This window comes from Temnothorax longispinosus, chromosome 6 (genome assembly GCF_030848805.1).
Source record: "Temnothorax longispinosus isolate EJ_2023e chromosome 6, Tlon_JGU_v1, whole genome shotgun sequence".
Lineage (NCBI taxonomy): Eukaryota > Metazoa > Arthropoda > Insecta > Hymenoptera > Formicidae > Temnothorax > Temnothorax longispinosus.
The window spans coordinates 17,961,255-17,978,399 of record NC_092363.1 but is presented as its reverse complement, the minus strand read 5'-3'; the positions used below and the strand labels follow the sequence as shown (position 1 = coordinate 17,978,399).

Sequence of the window (17,145 nt, the reverse complement as noted above, 5' to 3'; positions counted from 1 at the left end):
CATAAGCATTTGCATAAGGAAATGGATTGGTCCATTTCGTTATGCACATGTAATATACGGACCAATCAATTTTTGTCTGGCTCGACCTTAATCGCCGCTCGATCTGATACGAGCTTAATGTGCGCCACTGTGCACTTTTGATTCGCGTCAGAGGGGACCTAGATTACGTATCTTTTCACGAGGTCGTGAAAATGCGAAAAATGAGAGAATTCACTAGAGTATCTACTATTTCATTGGTCGAAATCTAGTAAATCTGTTCAGTTTTCGCATTTTCACCTCGTGAAAAGATACGTAACAGGGCCCCCCCCCCCCGCCCCCCGGGTGCAGCAAACGCAACGACCGCCGAAAGCGGAAATATCCGCGCCGCCTGATTGGCTCGTCACGGAGAGACAGAGAGACTCTCGATATCCGCCGGGACTCGCTTACGTCACATCGCGTCCGGCCGTCGCGATTGGCTCGTCGCTACGGCGGCCCGAAGATTTCAAATCTCCGCCAGTTTTCGGCTGGCGTCGCGATAATCGCTCTTCGCGGAAGGAATCGCGTTCCAAACGTTCGGCTACTTCTTAGCTCGCGCTACTTTTGTCACGCGAGAGCGATCGTCTCGCGCGTCGAGAATAATCGCCTTTCGAAGTCCCGCGCGCGTGAATCGTCGTAATACGCGTATGTCGCGATTTCGGGCTATCGGGACGCTTCTCCGCGCTCCGGTAACGCCGGTCAGCGGGGAGGAAGATGGAAGCGATCGGAGTCGCACCCCGAGTACATTTGTATCTTATCGCCGGAGCACGATTAGCGTCAGGTATCGTCGTCTTATCGATTTTATCTTCTTGCAACGACTCGCTGATTTTCCATAAAAAAAAAATGCGACTCGACTTCGAAACTATACGCGTATGCGCAAAATGGCGGCTCCGCTCGCCTCAGCCGCGGATTTCCGGACTTGTTTCGCTTTTGCGAATCTCTCCTCTTTCTAAATGGCGGACGAGTGTCGTTGTACACACTCGATTTCGTGTTGAACTAGATGCGAACGAGCACGCACAAACGTGAATGAACGACCTGCTTCGACGAGCTTGCTACTTTTGCGTCGCCGCGGTTATAAAATCGCGTTCGTTCGCGCTCGTTCGTTCGGATCTCTGAGATCGCGGAAAATGCAGACCGTTGGCGCCGTTAGCGGGGGAGACGAGGCGGGGAGGACGCGTTCCCCCAATATGCACACAAATGTGATAATTTCAAATAAATTAAAATAATATTTACATGTGTAACTTGAAAACTTTAAACTCTGTGCTTCTTTTTATTCTTTCTCTATGTATTTATTTATTTAGTTTTTTGTTCAGTTTCCAAAGTCCCCTCCAAAAATTTATACCTAACGGCACCAGTGCTCAGTCGTTCGTCTTTATATAATTGCGACTGACAAATTATATATACGGCTTATTGTCTGATAAATTATAGTAATTATACAATCGCTAAACGTGACACGTTAATATTGTGACTTTCAGTATCGGCGATCCGATATATCTGAGGGCCCGGAGAAATCTCGATTGGAATTCTCTTCGCCCTGTTATCGTTTCATCCGAGCGCACCCGATCATCCTCGGGTAAGTCAACGTTCGACAATCTACTTGCGTTATTTTCGTTACTTTCTGCGCTTTCGCTACTGCAAGTGGATATTTCTTAATCGCCCTTGGCGAAAAATTATACGTTCGATACAGGCTGCATTCCGATATTCACTGCCAGTACTGAAAACCTATAGTTTACGTCGCATACACTATAGATTTTTAGTACTGGCCAGTAAATATCGGAACGCAGCTTTATAACAAGCAATCTCAGTACAAAGAAATAAATCTACTTTTCTATTACCTTCTGAAAAGAGGATTTTGTGAAATATATAGTGTCTCGTGCTTGTTCCATTTAATATAATGCAATAAATAATGAATAAGTATATAGCTAAACCCGAAATAACGTCATTATTTCGATGTCACCGACGTTCTCGAGCGATTCAAGTTTCCTTGTTATCTTTTTGACAGTCTCGTTAAGCTTTAGCAGCGAGATTTCAAGATTTCAATAGCGCGGCTCCGTGTCACATGTTCACTGCAATGGATCGGGGGTCGGGGGGGGGGAGGGGAGGGTGGTGGTCATACAGTATCGTACGTGCTTTACGGCTCACCCTTTGTGGCCTCACCCTTTGTCGCCTCGCCCCTAAAGCGCGATCGGTCTAAGCACGAGCGCCGCCGATATCCGAGTCCGTCCCGCCGTTAAACGCCGTCTCGGCGGCCACGACGCTCGCTCGCACGTCAGGCATAGGCGCCGCCCGCGCCGCGTGGTCGAGATGCATTTTCGTCACTTTCCACGGTACCCCGCCGCGTATCGTCGCGCGCCGTCAAAACAGCCGATTTCGCATGCTCGTGCGGCATCCCCTCGTATAATCTTCGCTGCTCGGCACCGCGTGCCGACCGCGACGTATCGTCGCCCGGTCCATGCTCGGCGTGCGGCATTCCCGACAATTACGGCGGAACTCCCGCCGGAACTTACCTGCAAAGTATAGAGCACCGAGTGATTTTCTAGGGGCTAGCAGGGGAGCGGAATGTGTGATTTTTAAGCGGGATATACTCCGGCCGGCCGGCCGGCGAACAATCGACGCGACGCAGTCTCGCTTAATCGAGTTCCGCGTTTAATCCTCTCGTAAAATGCGTAAAACCGCGCCGCCTGGGGTCCACTAAATCCGTTTGCCCGTCTTTTTCGCACGAAATATTTTCTTCTCTCTTTTTTTCCCTTTAATCCTCCGAATTCTTCTAACGTACTCCCGAAATTTTTAATAAATATAATTTTGTCACACCGCACACGTGCTTCACAAACATTTGTACAATAGTTCAATAGCTTATTCTGGAGATTAATCAAGTAAAAAATTCTAATAGAAAAATATTAAAATTGCCATAATTTTTAAGATATAAGATATAACTTTTCAAGTAAGGTAAGGAGGGTCTGTTTAAGCCAGTTAAAAATATCGAATAAAATTTGTCAAAACTAAAAGCCCCATAAAGCCAAAAAGCCCAAGCTAAAGTCAAAAAGCTCTTCTCTTTCCTGAAAATTGAAAAGCTCTCTCAGTCTCGAAAATTTTTTATCCGTTTTTTTTTCAACTGACCCAAATATAGCCTCTCTTTACCCTAATAATAGGAGCAACGAGATATCACGTAAAATTATATATTTAATACATATCGATTTGTTAGGTGACATTGATTTTGCACCATTGAGCCGTTTTTTACTGCTCAACTGATTTTATTTTTTATTTTTTATGTAAATAAATACGAAACGCACATGTGTTATTGGTATAGATTGATCACTCGGCAATTCTTCAATATTTACACCACTATATGGCTTTTACCCCTCAACTTGTGTTACACGTAAAAATTATTTGATTCCTCTTTTACTCCAAACTAAAAAGTCGAATTAATTATCAAATCTAACGAGATAAATCAAAATTTGAAGAATAAAACTTATCTCTGTGTTTTGCATTTCGATAATAGTAAAATTTTAATAAGTCGAGAAAATAAGTCTCATACTTTTTATTTTCTCGAGTTATTAAAAATCTCACTCTTCTTAAAACTTTCCAAGAGAAGTAACAACGATAAATAAAACGTAAATATATTTTCTGATAAAGATAAAGATATGATATTCTTCAAACAAATATCAGATTAAATAATTTGTACAAATGGCGTAATTAATCAACTATTTAAATTCTTAATAAAAGAAACGATTAAATAATTAGTATAATTACGTATACAATAATGGATCGATAAAACGGAACGCAAAACAATCCGTGTGATCCTTGATTCAGTTTGAAACGCGATTTAATTATTCGACATAGAAATCAAGGCGACGAAAGGCAATCGTAATCATCTCGTAATATTCGCAGATGACGATTATTTCTTTATAACGATTAACATTAACAGGATACATCACATTTTGAATTTAAACACGTATGGATCGAGGGGTATAATTGCGGAATAATACGCGAATCCTTCAAATAATTCTAACAATGGAGAGCCGCGCGACACGTCGACCGCTCACCGAATAATTGATCGGGACTTGAGTACGCAAGAGACATAATATATTCGGCGTGTATAATATTCCCTGAAAGATATTTCGTAGATGACAATAAGAGTGGCGCGCGACGCCTACAGCGATTGTTTTTTTTTGCGCTGCGCGCGGTGTTTATCTGAGGTCGCTCGGCCGTTATCATTCGCAAGGTGAGACTCGAGGTAGGCAGCGGCTCGGGCCGCTCCGCGGGTCATTCGTTCATGAAATACTGTCGCGGGAGGTATAGCACGAGGCGCAAAACGCGATCGTGCTGTGCGACTATTGATCCTCAGCCTCCCCTCGCGATCGCGAATTAATTAACTGGCACAACTAATAGCTCGTTGAAGCGTGTATAGATAGAGATTTATCCGGCGGAAATTATTCGGGCGGGCATACCGCGCGAAGCTACGTTTTCGAATAATTCATATCGAAGATATTTGCTTTTTATTTTAACTCGCGCGCGGGGATTTCCGTTAATACGAGATGATAATTTGCCCAAAGGGCGAGCGTACACGTAATATTCGACATTAATTGTTATACGTGGAAATAGCTAAAAGCAACAGGTTATCGCGGCACTGCGAAAATTGACTGCGGATTAATTTTCGCGAATTCCCTCTGCGGTACGAGATTCGTCGTTGACTCTCCGCCCGCGGCTTTGCGCGATCGCATCACGATTTTTGCGTTGCGATTTTTCGTCACGATATAAGCGCGCGTCACACCGAGATTCGGGACTATGATCGGCTGCAATTAACCGCATGTTCTCGTGACTGCAGGTTGTGTGAGTGTAACGGACTTCGACAACTTGAGAGGAGGAGGAGGAGGAGGAGGCCTAGGAGAGGCATCGAGCAACGGCGGAGCAACCATGGGGTGAGTAATGTATAATAAATAATGTCACTTATCGTTATTTGCGCGAAATTAATTACCATTCGTAATTTGTATAATTGTTCTGTTATCTCTATTTGAAAAAGAGAAAAGAGTTCAACGCGTGCATTAATTATTTTTAAATATTAATTTTGTACCATTGTTGTGTAATACGAATATATTTGTATTTTACAGTTAACGTAATTGTGCTGCAACTCCGCCGCTTCACATCATCGCATCGGTGAGTGGCAGATAATTTTTATATTAATTTGAGATAATGGATCGGTGTTATTCGTTAAAGTACATAAACAGTTCGAACTGACATTTAATTTTCTCATAGTTAAATTGAAAAGGTTAAATTTGAAATAATCAAAAATGTTAAAAGAAAGATTGAGAGAGATAATAATTGTTATATTGTTATATAATTTTTGTATAAATATGACATCTCTCCATTGCCTTAAAATGGATGGGCCGAGACAAATTAAAATTAATAGTTAATTGTGGAATATGTATAATTTATTGATCGTCGATGTATTAGCGATTTGAGTGACGGAGATTTTTGCGATAAAAGAATCGTCTTCAATTTGACAAAGACATATCAAATATTTTATTTACAAGATTTTCAAGAAACAATTAAGAACTATAAAGATGTGATATTAATAATGTTATTGGGCTATTTTAATGTTAAATATTTTCTGATTAATTAAATTTTTGAAATTATTGCTTAGATAAATAATGAAAAATAAAAAAGAGAAAGAGATAAGAGAAAATCGTAATAAGAAAAACACTGAAATTTTTAGAATATAGAGCTATTTTATCGCAACTATAATTTTATTATTTTAATTATCTTTATAGTGTCTACATTTTGTAAATGACGGTAGAAGAGGATATTTACATATTTATTATGTGTGAAATAAAGATAAATTTTATAAAATGCGGTAGGAAAATATCATTAACATTTAGATAATTGCTTTTTGTTTTTTCTTTCTTTTTATCAAATATTTTTTAATAATATGTAAAATTTGCATTTTGTCTCTTTATATCTCATTTTAGAATTAAATATTATAAAAAGAGGCGCGAGAGAAAATAAAAATCTTTTCAATGTGAATATATCACGAGCGTGAATAAAAAGATGAATATTTCACGCAACGCACAATTTTTATGAAAGAAAAACATGCGCTAACGATAATTAAAAACGCATTTATTTTTATATGCGTTAATTTTATTTTAATCTTTTCTAATCTGTCCATCCATATTTATTAATATCTAATATACTTGAAACAAAATAAAATAATACAAGATATAATATCCAATAAATATACTTCGAAACAAAATAATATTCTAAGAAAATTGGCTCATAGAGGCTACGGTCAACGTGACGCTACAAATGCTTTGGAGCGTTATTCTTCTCTTTCTTTCTTCATTGAAAGAAAAGAGAAGAGGAATGCTTCGAAGCATTTGTAGCGTCACGTTGACCGTAGCAAGAGTAAGTTATGTAATGTTATATTAAAGTACTTGTACTGAAATAATTTTCAATCGTGTCAGAATTAAATTCGATATCGTATTGACAATATAATAACGAAATGTTTGCGTTAAAATGTGAAAGTTCACAAAAACGTATATCAAAAATATGAAAACTTCGTATTGACAGTAAAACTGATTGTGCGAAAAGTATTGCTGTCGTTTTGCATTTTGTGTTATCTCTTACTGAATTTAATCAATCGCGAAGTTTTGGACAGTTATAGGCTAGTAACTGAAGTATCTTCCATTTTATGTGAGCCTGGCTGTTTGCAATTCAATACTTTTATCACGTTATTATTTTGTAACGCTTTCATTTCTTATGTAAAATACCTAATGTCACATCAATCGGCCGTAAATTAATGCTCGTTGCAAATAATGCAAATAATACTTAGCGTTAGTTTCGTTTTTAGAGTCAGAAATATTGGAATTTACGTGATATAAAAATTCTGAGTTCAGTAGAAAATAAAATTTATTTTAATTTAAAAAAATCACGTTTATATACGTATAATATATGTATTTAGCAGATTACATTTCAAATTTAATATTTATTTTATAAATTCCATTTCGCGAGAGTATCAATCATACAATATTTAATATTTTAAGACAGTTAATAAAAAACGTTATATTTATTATCTATGTAAAAATATACATAAAAAAGAGACGAACATATCGATGTACTGTATTATATGTAAAAAATGAAAAGTGGCAGAGACGTGACAAAAATGATCGATTTTCAAGCACAATTTAGTAAAATACCATTTTACATTTAATTTAATACTGTTTCTGTACTTTGTATAATAAAAATACTTGATTGTCTTTGAGTAATGAATTAATTATAAGTGATTGTTGATTTGGTAATTTATTTACACGTAAAATCGCCCGTGAATTTAGCCCGATTTATGAGCGAAAAGAATATTACGGAAATGAAATTAAAATAGTCGTTTTCGATTATTAACATAGGTAGTGATCATGTCATAACAATATCGCCTTCAGATATCGTTGACAATCAACTGAGCAGAAAATTGATGCATAGTATGAAAATGGATATCAATAACACATGATAGGATGATGCGCGTGTTGCGTAATTATGGATTTTAACGGGTTTACAGTTCGTATTAGGATCATCTATTTTAATTAAGCTCCAGAATACACTATTGAAATATGATGCGATGACTACATGATACTTTGAGCATACAAAATATCACGATGGTAAAAGGTATTTAATTAGTTTGGTACACGTATTCTCACGGAAACGCATACAGATTTAATGGACCTGTACGGTTTAGATAAAGGGTTACTATAATCATCGTATAGAATCTAGCCGAAAGGACAAAAGCTTATAATGTAAATAAAATTAAATCGCTAATCTTCGAAATTAGAAGGTTTCAAGCTTTACAATTGCAGAAAGAGAATTACACAACTTTTTCTGTTATTAAAAAAAAATGTTGAGGGAATTTACAGAAATATTTGTATTTTTTTCGCGCCCGTTCTTCCGTGCTTCTTTCTCTCATTGTCAGTAAAAGATGATAAAAATCTTTCGATCTTAATTAAGAATTCAATTCTCTCAAATTTATACATATATACTTACAATAAAGCGTTTATAAACGACTTGTTTTCAACGTTGCGTTCGTTGTTATTTGCACGAGTTTATTTAAAGCCCGACGGAGACTCGCCTTTTTTTATACGGAAGCGGGAAAAAGTGAAATGAGATTTTTTTGGCAGCCGTTGTCGCGGGAGGTTAATTCAGCATGAGGAACAGACTAGTTACGCGGCGGTAAATAAGCAGCAGCCGAAACAGCGGTAGGCGAGCATTGCGTATCTCGGACACGTCATGCATTTTAATAGAAGTCACTACGTACATTCCGGTAATTTTATATATGCCTCTGTATCCGGAAAATATTACCGGCATATCTGTATACGCGGGACATTCCGGAATAAATCCGGCCGGATAGAAAATTTTTTTTCAACATGACGGCATTCGAGAAACGTAACGTTAGGCATTATTATGTCTGTTTTCACCAACGTCGTTTAACTTTAAACTTAGTTTAACTCATTTTTTGTCTTTTTTTAACAGTCCCCGTTAAAAAGAGACGAAGAGTGAGTTAAACTAAGGTTAAAGTTAAACGACGTTGGTGAAAACGAGCATTAGGCGTTAAAAGCGTCGTGTCAGTATCTCTCCACGAATCCTTACCACTCATAAAATTATAGATGACAGGATTCACCGCGCTGTTGAAATAACAAAGCCAATGGGCGATCAGGCTAATGGCGATCGTCCATTGATTCGACGGTAATTCCATGGTGCATCTAAAACAATCAATTCACAATGATTACAGGCGATTATGGTAATATATAAATTTTTGGTATTGTCGTCGAACGTCTGTCAAAGCAAAGATTGCTTTATTATTACGTCAATAATAATTTTACATATGAAACGACTATGGTAGTACTAATATTGTTTTCATACATTTAGCACATAGCAACTTGTATAAAGTGTTCAACTGTCGAATTTTACTATCGATTTTTCCTAGTTCTCAAGATAAAATAGCATTCGTTTTAACTCATCTATCTAACGTTATTTTACTCTTTTTTTATAAAGGATGATTTAGATTTAGATATTTTGTTAGAGCAAGAAATTTTTTACTCGTGGACTTTGATTAATTTAAAGTCACTTGTTAACAAAAAAAAATTCAATGGCCTTAGATTTAAGTTATGAATGATTGAGAATAGAAGGTTAAGTTTTTGAAAATAAAACTTATTTTACATTTAATATGAAATATATTTATTTTAATTGAATATGTGTTGACTTGATTGAATAGATTTATTTTAATTGAAATAGATTGATATTATATTGAAACCTGATATTGAAATTTGAAGCAAAAATTATATTCTCGCCATAAAATCGGTTTTAGAGTACGACAGAATTTATGAATAAAAAATGAGAACGCTTATACAGATTAATTGCGATAAAAGAACAAGAAATATCATTACGAGTATGGCACGAAACTAATTTATAGTTTATTGGAAAAAAGTGCTGGTGGAACACCTGGTGTTCCGGAAAATTGGAAATATTATAAATTCCCGACCATTATACATGTATTTTATGTCCGTATTTGTGTAATAACTATTTTGTGTAATAACCATTTTTATGAAATTGATTTAAGTAAAATTTTATGGGATAAAAAATGCATTCAAAAGTTAACAAAGGGTGCTATTTTTTGATTTTTTTTAGCTTTATATTTAATTTCGTAATTATTTGTTCTAATAATGTTTGATAGCTTTTTGCACAGATTTAATAAAATTGATAGAACGTAACATATTACACATACGGAACATACGTTTGTCGTGTCATATGTAAACATAACTCTGACACAGTAATAATGTTTCTTTTCCTTTGTCGTTTGACATCGATATCGGGGATGGTCGCCATCAAATAACATCACAATATTGAAATTGAATATTTCACTACACCGCGCTTGAAATATTTTCATGCAAGAAAACAACAAAAATCAATGTGCACGTGTTAAACGTACACTGCACTGTTACGATAATATACTATACTAGAATGAGATAGAAGAAACGCACATTAATGTCGCGTAACATACCTTAGAATAGAGAGCAAATGCACTGGAAAGAAACATATCGCGAATGTGATGACTACGGCAACTAACATCTTCGCCGCTTTCCGCCGAGATCTCAATTGACCCTCCGGATTTCCACCCCCGGACAGTGGAATCTCAGTTGAACGACAGACTCTGGTAGACACTGTAAAAATTGGCACAAAATGATTAGTTAATTGATGATTTTATATCAAACTTTATTTTCAAAATTTTATTTTTAATTTATTTCGTGCAAATCGAAACAAAATATCTTTTGTTTTGAAAGAGTAATGTTTCGTGTATTTTAAAACGAATAAAGTGTAAATAAGTCGATGATAAAAATTTATTGGAAACTCTTTTGCTTGAAATAAAAAAGCAAAATAAAAAAAACTAATATAACGTTCAAGTCAATCTATTTTATTAATCTTCACGCGTAATATGAATGTTTTTAATTCATATAAATTGTTGAACTTTTATTGCTATAATTATATTTACTATTTTCGTTTTGTTTCGTTTTGTTTTCTTCCCCTGCAGTTCAGTCGTTTTGAAATACAGCACAATATTGACGAGCCATTCCACTCGTTTAGATCAGATAATTGAGACATTTTATTTCGAAACGCGATTTACATCGCCTTGCAAAATAAGCGGCTTATGTTATAATCTGGTTATAACGTTTCCAATTTTAATTGGATACAGGATCGGAGTTTTGTCATGGGAGATGAAATGGCGAGAATATTGGACTTGTATGGGAAATTTATATCGACGTACACGTGTCATTTATCGCGCGTGAAACTCTGTAGATTTTTTTAGCGAATTATATACATTGTTGATGTAGTAGGTAACACATCATTGTCGGATCCCTGCGAAAAGCAAAAAGAAAGGTTTTCCCTCATAATTTTCGATGAAACGTCCTATAAATTTTTACGCATTCGGAGAGCGCTCGCATATGTTCTTTACTGTCTATTCGAAACAAATATCTTTCCATAAATTTTTTTCGAACTGTTATAAAAACGTTATCAGACATTTTATGTTCTAATATCAAATGATTTAACTCTATACGTTCCAATATCGATGGAAAAGATAAATTTTTATTCTTTACTTTTTCTTTTCGCAATAAGATTTATGTTCTTAGGAGAACTTTTCAAGCGTTTCTTGAGATATATGTTTCCTATTAGTATCGAAGAGTTAAAAAATTACTTTAATGGGTACAATATAGATCGCTATTATTCGGTAAGAGTTCTAAAGAAACGGAATCAAAAGGAATAATTTTTAATAAATATGAAAAAATGTATTATATTATTTAAAATTGGTTAATTATATTATGAGTAACGGGTATAATTATTAAAATAAAATCTTCCTTACAATTATGTCCTGGAATATCGCTTCTCCAAAGAACGCGCACAATCTGCCAGTACGCCACGCTCATAAAAAGCAACGGCATCGTGTACAGAAAGATCAATTTGACAACTGTGAAGGTAGTTTGACTTTCTCGGCTCCACGACCAAACACACTGCGTGAATAATACAGTCTGCACTCTACTGTGTGACGGCACCGTGTGTAACACCAGTAATTCTGGAATGTCTGGTCAAAAGGGATAGAATATTAATAAAATTGTACTTTTGCCTCACTTGCAAGCGAATTTCCTTTCGGCAACCGTCGTAAGAAAAAATTAATGCGAGCAAATACATCGATTTTATATCGCGTGCAACAAAATCTTAAAAATAAAATTTATGACGCTTCATAAATAAATATTTAGAGAGAGCAACGTTAGAATTCTACGGAATGAAATATATAGTGTTGAAATATATATCGTTGGAGTATTTTTAGTATACTGCGTTCCAGAATTGATGCGAAGTAAACACATATTCCGTGAAAGTCAGAAATTATTTTTTTCCGAGCTAGAACACACCCGAGTCATCATAACAAGTTTCACGTTAAAAGTGGAAAGCGAATTGTTTGGCGAGTTATGAACGAATAAACAAAGCATCGTTTACGTTCCATCGATTCTTGGATAGGCATACTAGAAAAATGCGTCAGTTGATATATAGCGATAAGATATTAACTTTCTATTGACTATATTTATTTAAAAAAGTAAAATAATTTGTCGCTTATTAAAATATTTGTGTGTGATAATGTGTGCTTACCAAAAAGTAGCGATATCACCCAGATCACTATAATAGCGGTTTTCGCTCGGGTTGTCGTAGACTTGAATCTCAATGGGAAGCATATAGCGTACCACCGGTCGATCGATATGAAAGTCAGCGTCAAAATGCTGATACTCACCGACACTGTCTAAAATAATTATCTTGGATTAGGACAATCTGTCTCTCTGTCAATTCTGTAATAAGTTGTCGTTGCAATTGATATTTTAAAGGTCAAATCAGAATATTACTGACGACGAGGATACCGTTCGTAATTAAAGAGAGATATACGAGAAGAGACATATGAAAAGAGATATACGAGCAAAAATGCTGTTCGCTCGTTAGTTAAAATCGAGAACTGATGTTTTATCTCTTTCAAAATTCTCTGCCACGCGAAATTCACGCTGCGTTTAAGACCTGTCCGAAATAATTCATTCATTTTCATTAATATTAATATTATACTGCAGGGATGCCATTTAAATGAAAACATTTATTCATTATATCATATGATAAATGAATGGATTTGAGGATTACTGCACAGCATTGAGTTTCGCTTAACATCCGAGCGAATATAGACAGAGGAAATAATAGGGAGAGAATAGGAAAGGGTAAATGAGATTTATTAGCCGCTTCGCAAATAGCAACGCGCATCTAATTTTCTCATTTCTGCTCGTTTCTGTCTCGTTCTTGTCTTTCTATCCGGCGACGAGAAACTATTTGATTGTCAATTGATTTACCAAAGAGACTGAGAACTCCAAATTTGCAGTTGCTTTGCATCAGTTTGTGACTGTGAAACGCAATTGAATATTATTCGAGCGCGAAATCTGCAAGGGAAAAAGGTACACTTGTATTCGGAAAGATGAGTCGGACACGCGTAAAATTGAAAAACAGATCTTAAGTAAAAATCGCAAAACAAATACTCAGAAATAAATTAAAGGCCATAATATACCGAATGTCTGCATTAAATAATTGACAATAATATAAATATTATAAGTGACTGAACAAATTCACATAAAAATTTCGCGATTTTTATCGCGTCGATTGTTATATCTGTAATGAAAAATGCAGCGAAATAACCCATACAGCACAGATTGTTGCAGAAAGCTTCCAGAAAGGTTCCAAATCATTTGAAACCTTTCTGTAAGCTTTCTGCAACGACTGCAACAATCTGTGCTGTATGGGAAGCGAATTCAAAGCGACCACAATAAAATCAGGAATTCGTATAAACGCGCTCGTTTCTATTGAATTTAAGTCTATACTTCTTGTGCGAAAGTACATACTTCTTATTATCGAGAATCGTACATTCTTGAGATTAGTTTAGTTCCATTTGCCTGGCTTCGCTGTTTACGGTGCAGTTTTTCCGATTTCTTTCAAATCTTTCTGTTTGATTTAGAAATATCTCTATGTTCCTGTATTTGTATGAATTTATTTAACGATAATATAAAATAAATTGAAACAAATATTATACTATAATTTATCAGATTATGATAGATTTAATCCGATTATACGGATTGATTCGCGTGGTAAAGATGATTGGGAAAATTGAGTTAATAAAATAAAACGTTTTTATTTGTATATAGAAATATTATTATATCTAGTATTTTTATGTAATACGCGTATCATTATAAAACTAAAAATACTTGAAATGAAAACAGCAGTATGCAATCACGAGAAAGAAGAAACTGCATAATAGACTACCGATGGTGCTAATTTTAAAGATATAAAATTGTTTGGCAAAAGTTTAAAAATTAAAAGTTATAAAAAAATGGTAACATATGGCTACAATAAAGAAAATTTTAAGAACAAATAAAATACAAGATATAATATATAGATATAAATAAATTTTTTAAATCTTTAAATTGTACTATCAAGCATTTCGTTATGCTAATATATTTCATAAAAACTTACACCATCTTCTCTCTTCCTTGATCGATCGATAATAGCGAAGCACTTGTGAATATGAAAAACAAGCGGTGGGCTACTAATATATTTTGATCTACTGTCGCGTGTATATACGTTGTAACAAAGACGAGGTGTATATCTTTTCTTTTCCCCATATCTGACACGAAACAATTTCGTGAATGTTTTCGCTACTGTGTGTACACCGCAATGTAGCACGTTTTAATTAAACCGCAGCTATCACTTGCCGTTCGCGTTCACAAGTGTTGTATCCGTCACGCTGGCGCACGTAATTTGTACGATAGCGACAATAGCACACGTGGCATATTATAACGCACGTGACACTTTGTGTGAGATCTCGATTGAAGAGAGAACTTCGAGAGAAATTTATGAACGATTTTTTTATAGAATTAAGGGATTATTTTGGTACGAAGAAACGCGACCACGTCGTGTCACCAAATTAATCCCTTAATTCTATAAAAAAAAGTCATTTATCTCAAAGTTTTACCCTCACTTCAATCTTGAACGAGAAACTTGGACTTTCAGAAAATTGAAATTGAGTGATTAAATTTAATTAAACGACGCAGCGTGTGCGCGAAGAAGTTGCAGTAAACAAATGTCTCTTATTCAAGTAAAGAGGAGAAATTTTGAGAAAATGCTTGACAGTGATGGAACCGATAATGCGATGATTTCAAAATAAATTGCCGAATTTCAGAGATTTTTGTTTCCTGGTAAAATTAAACTAATTTTTCTTCAGTGAAAGGGTAGTTTTTGAGTTATAAACATACGAATAAACAATTGAAAGTTAAGAAAAGCTTTTCGCCAATTTATATGTAAAATAAAATAGTGATAAAATACATTTAATAATTTTTTTGTTTTTAAAACAGTATTATCAAACTTCAATTAGCCTGATAAAATTATTTTTTTTGCGCTTTATTACGTATTACGTATGTACATCGGGATTTCCCGGATAGAGAAATGGGATATGGCCTCTGCTTACGTCAAGAGATTATTTGGAACACACTCGAAATTGCAATTGCAGTAGCTCGCGCGCGTTACGCGCTGCGCCGTGCATTAGCGAATTACAACGTACTATTGTAATTTTCTCATTGCCCCGCGAAAACGAGGCTGCCGATAGCGCCGGAAACGTCGAAAAGCGTCTCCGTGAAAAATTTATCGCGGTCGATCGCGTCACGAGATAGACATATTGCGTGTAAAATATCACCCGGGGTATATCCGGACGCGCTCGAGAAGCGGGCCCGTCCGCGTTCTTGATATAACACATTGATATACACGCCATGCGGTATATACGCCGCGAGTTTATACGTTAACCGGTGTCGTATTTTTCGCTCTTCCTCTTTCCTTTTTTTCTCCTTTATTTTTCCCTCTGTATATTTTCTTTCTCTCTTTTCTTTCGCGAGCGAAACCGAGCTCTTGTCGGCGATTTACCAGTTTTTTTTACCGTCGCCGTCGTTCGTGCACTGAGAACCTATTTCGTTGAATCAACTAAATCCTTGTTTGGATATGGGCAAACAAATTAAATTCTTTAGTTAATATAACAAAAATTTGCACTTTTTGTTATGTGAACCAAATTTTTGTTATATTAACTAAAGAATTTAATTTGTTTGCCCATATCCAAACAAGGATTTAGTTGATTCAACGAAATGGGTTTCTCAGTGGATGGCACGAGCTTCGATTTAACTACAATTTAAATGTCGCGAAAGAAGAATGAACGCCCACGTACATCGCATACAGATCGATGGATATACGATGCTGTGGCGAAATTATACGTCTGTGAAATGAGAGCATGTCGATCACACCCGATAGCCATCGATCCACGTTAGCGGGACTTGGGTTTCACGGGTGGGTGTTTACTAAAACTCGCGAAAGCAAGTTTGCGAATTATTACGGGGCAATTGCTCGTGAAGAATATTTCAGAAACGTCGAGTTCGATCGAACCGCAAGAACATCCGGCGATCCTGAAGTATGAAGTAGTACATTTATATTCCTGTGAATAATATTCACAGGAAGAATTACTATCTTATCGTATCTCAAGTGTTCAATGAGTAAAGCATTTTATTGTCTCAAAGTTATGTCGGAATATAAACGTCTACTTCAGGACCATCGGGATTTTTTTTTTTTTAACTCGATTGGATCCGATTCTTTTATAATCCGTGTTTCGCTACTCATTATTAATTTTTAGACATATTTTGGGATAAACTTTTTTACAATATATAATATCGGGAAGAATTTTCGATAAGCAATAAAATAGGCGTCGCACGCAATAACGCCTCCGGTCGACTTGTTTTCGCGATCTCATTATCGCAACGTGGAAGTGCGGTACAAGTTTGAAGTGAGTTCGAACTGCGAAATTTGATTAATATAACCCTCTAAGCTATAAGCGAGCACGAACGAACTTCGTGCGCGGCAATTTCCTGCTCTTGTTCGAACTCATCCGCTTCAAATTAGGCAATATGATGTCAATACACGATGCAAAAGTTATTCTCATCATTAAAATCTAAGTCACTCACAGTTTGCAATTTAAACAAATTACAGAAATTTGGAAGAACAATAGATTTATTCAAGTAAATAGCAAGGTAAATGGAGATTGCGTTATAGAAATTCTCGATTTTTAAATCACACAAGATTTGCATCGTATAATATTTTATTATTTTATTAAAAGATATACAAAATATAAAAATGTATAATATATAAAATAAGCATTATCTCTTTTAATATCACGGAGAAATGCCCAAGAAAGAAATCCTCGAAGAAATCATATATAATTTGAAAAAGGATGAGAGTAATACTTTTACCTGGTATAGTGATTCCAATTATCCTTGTGTACTCTTCTGACATTTCCGCGTATAATATGTGGAAAGAAATGTCTATATTCTCTAATACGATCGTTGATCTTAATTAGTGCATCGAAGGTATTAAATCATAACAATTGTTTTTGTACCGTTCACCGTTTGCAGGTCATTAAAATCGGTTTTAGATCTTCGTCCGTCCTTTAGCAACTCTCTGCCCTTTAGCAATAATTACATCGCCTTGAATAGA

At 35.5% G+C, this 17,145-nt stretch overlaps 1 protein-coding gene and 1 long non-coding RNA gene across 6 annotated transcripts in view; one reads left to right on the top strand and one right to left on the bottom strand.

Annotated features, from left to right (window-relative positions):
- The window catches only part of LOC139814357 (uncharacterized), a 70,129-nt gene that overhangs the window by 849 nt on the left and 52,135 nt on the right, over positions 1 to 17,145 (top strand). The window contains exons 2-4 of the long non-coding RNA XR_011732431.1: positions 1,491 to 1,588; positions 4,841 to 4,934; positions 5,124 to 5,169. This is a non-coding gene — a long non-coding RNA (uncharacterized lncRNA). The remainder of the gene's footprint in view (positions 1 to 1,490; positions 1,589 to 4,840; positions 4,935 to 5,123; positions 5,170 to 17,145) is intronic.
- LOC139814338 (orexin receptor type 2) overlaps positions 1 to 17,145 on the bottom strand; it is a 40,400-nt gene that overhangs the window by 2,971 nt on the left and 20,284 nt on the right. For 3 of the 5 annotated variants that reach the window (XM_071780545.1, XM_071780544.1, XM_071780546.1), the window contains exons 3-6: positions 12,190 to 12,337; positions 11,408 to 11,626; positions 10,052 to 10,211; positions 8,641 to 8,753 (exon numbers count right to left, since the gene is read on the bottom strand). In XM_071780545.1, the coding sequence (XP_071636646.1) occupies positions 8,641 to 8,753; positions 10,052 to 10,211; positions 11,408 to 11,626; positions 12,190 to 12,337 (640 nt within the window). Of the gene's footprint in view, positions 1 to 2,157; positions 2,523 to 8,640; positions 8,754 to 10,051; positions 10,212 to 11,407; positions 11,627 to 12,189; positions 12,338 to 17,145 lie in introns of all 5 variants that reach the window. The other 2 variants (XR_011732425.1, XR_011732426.1) reach the window with 2 other exon arrangements.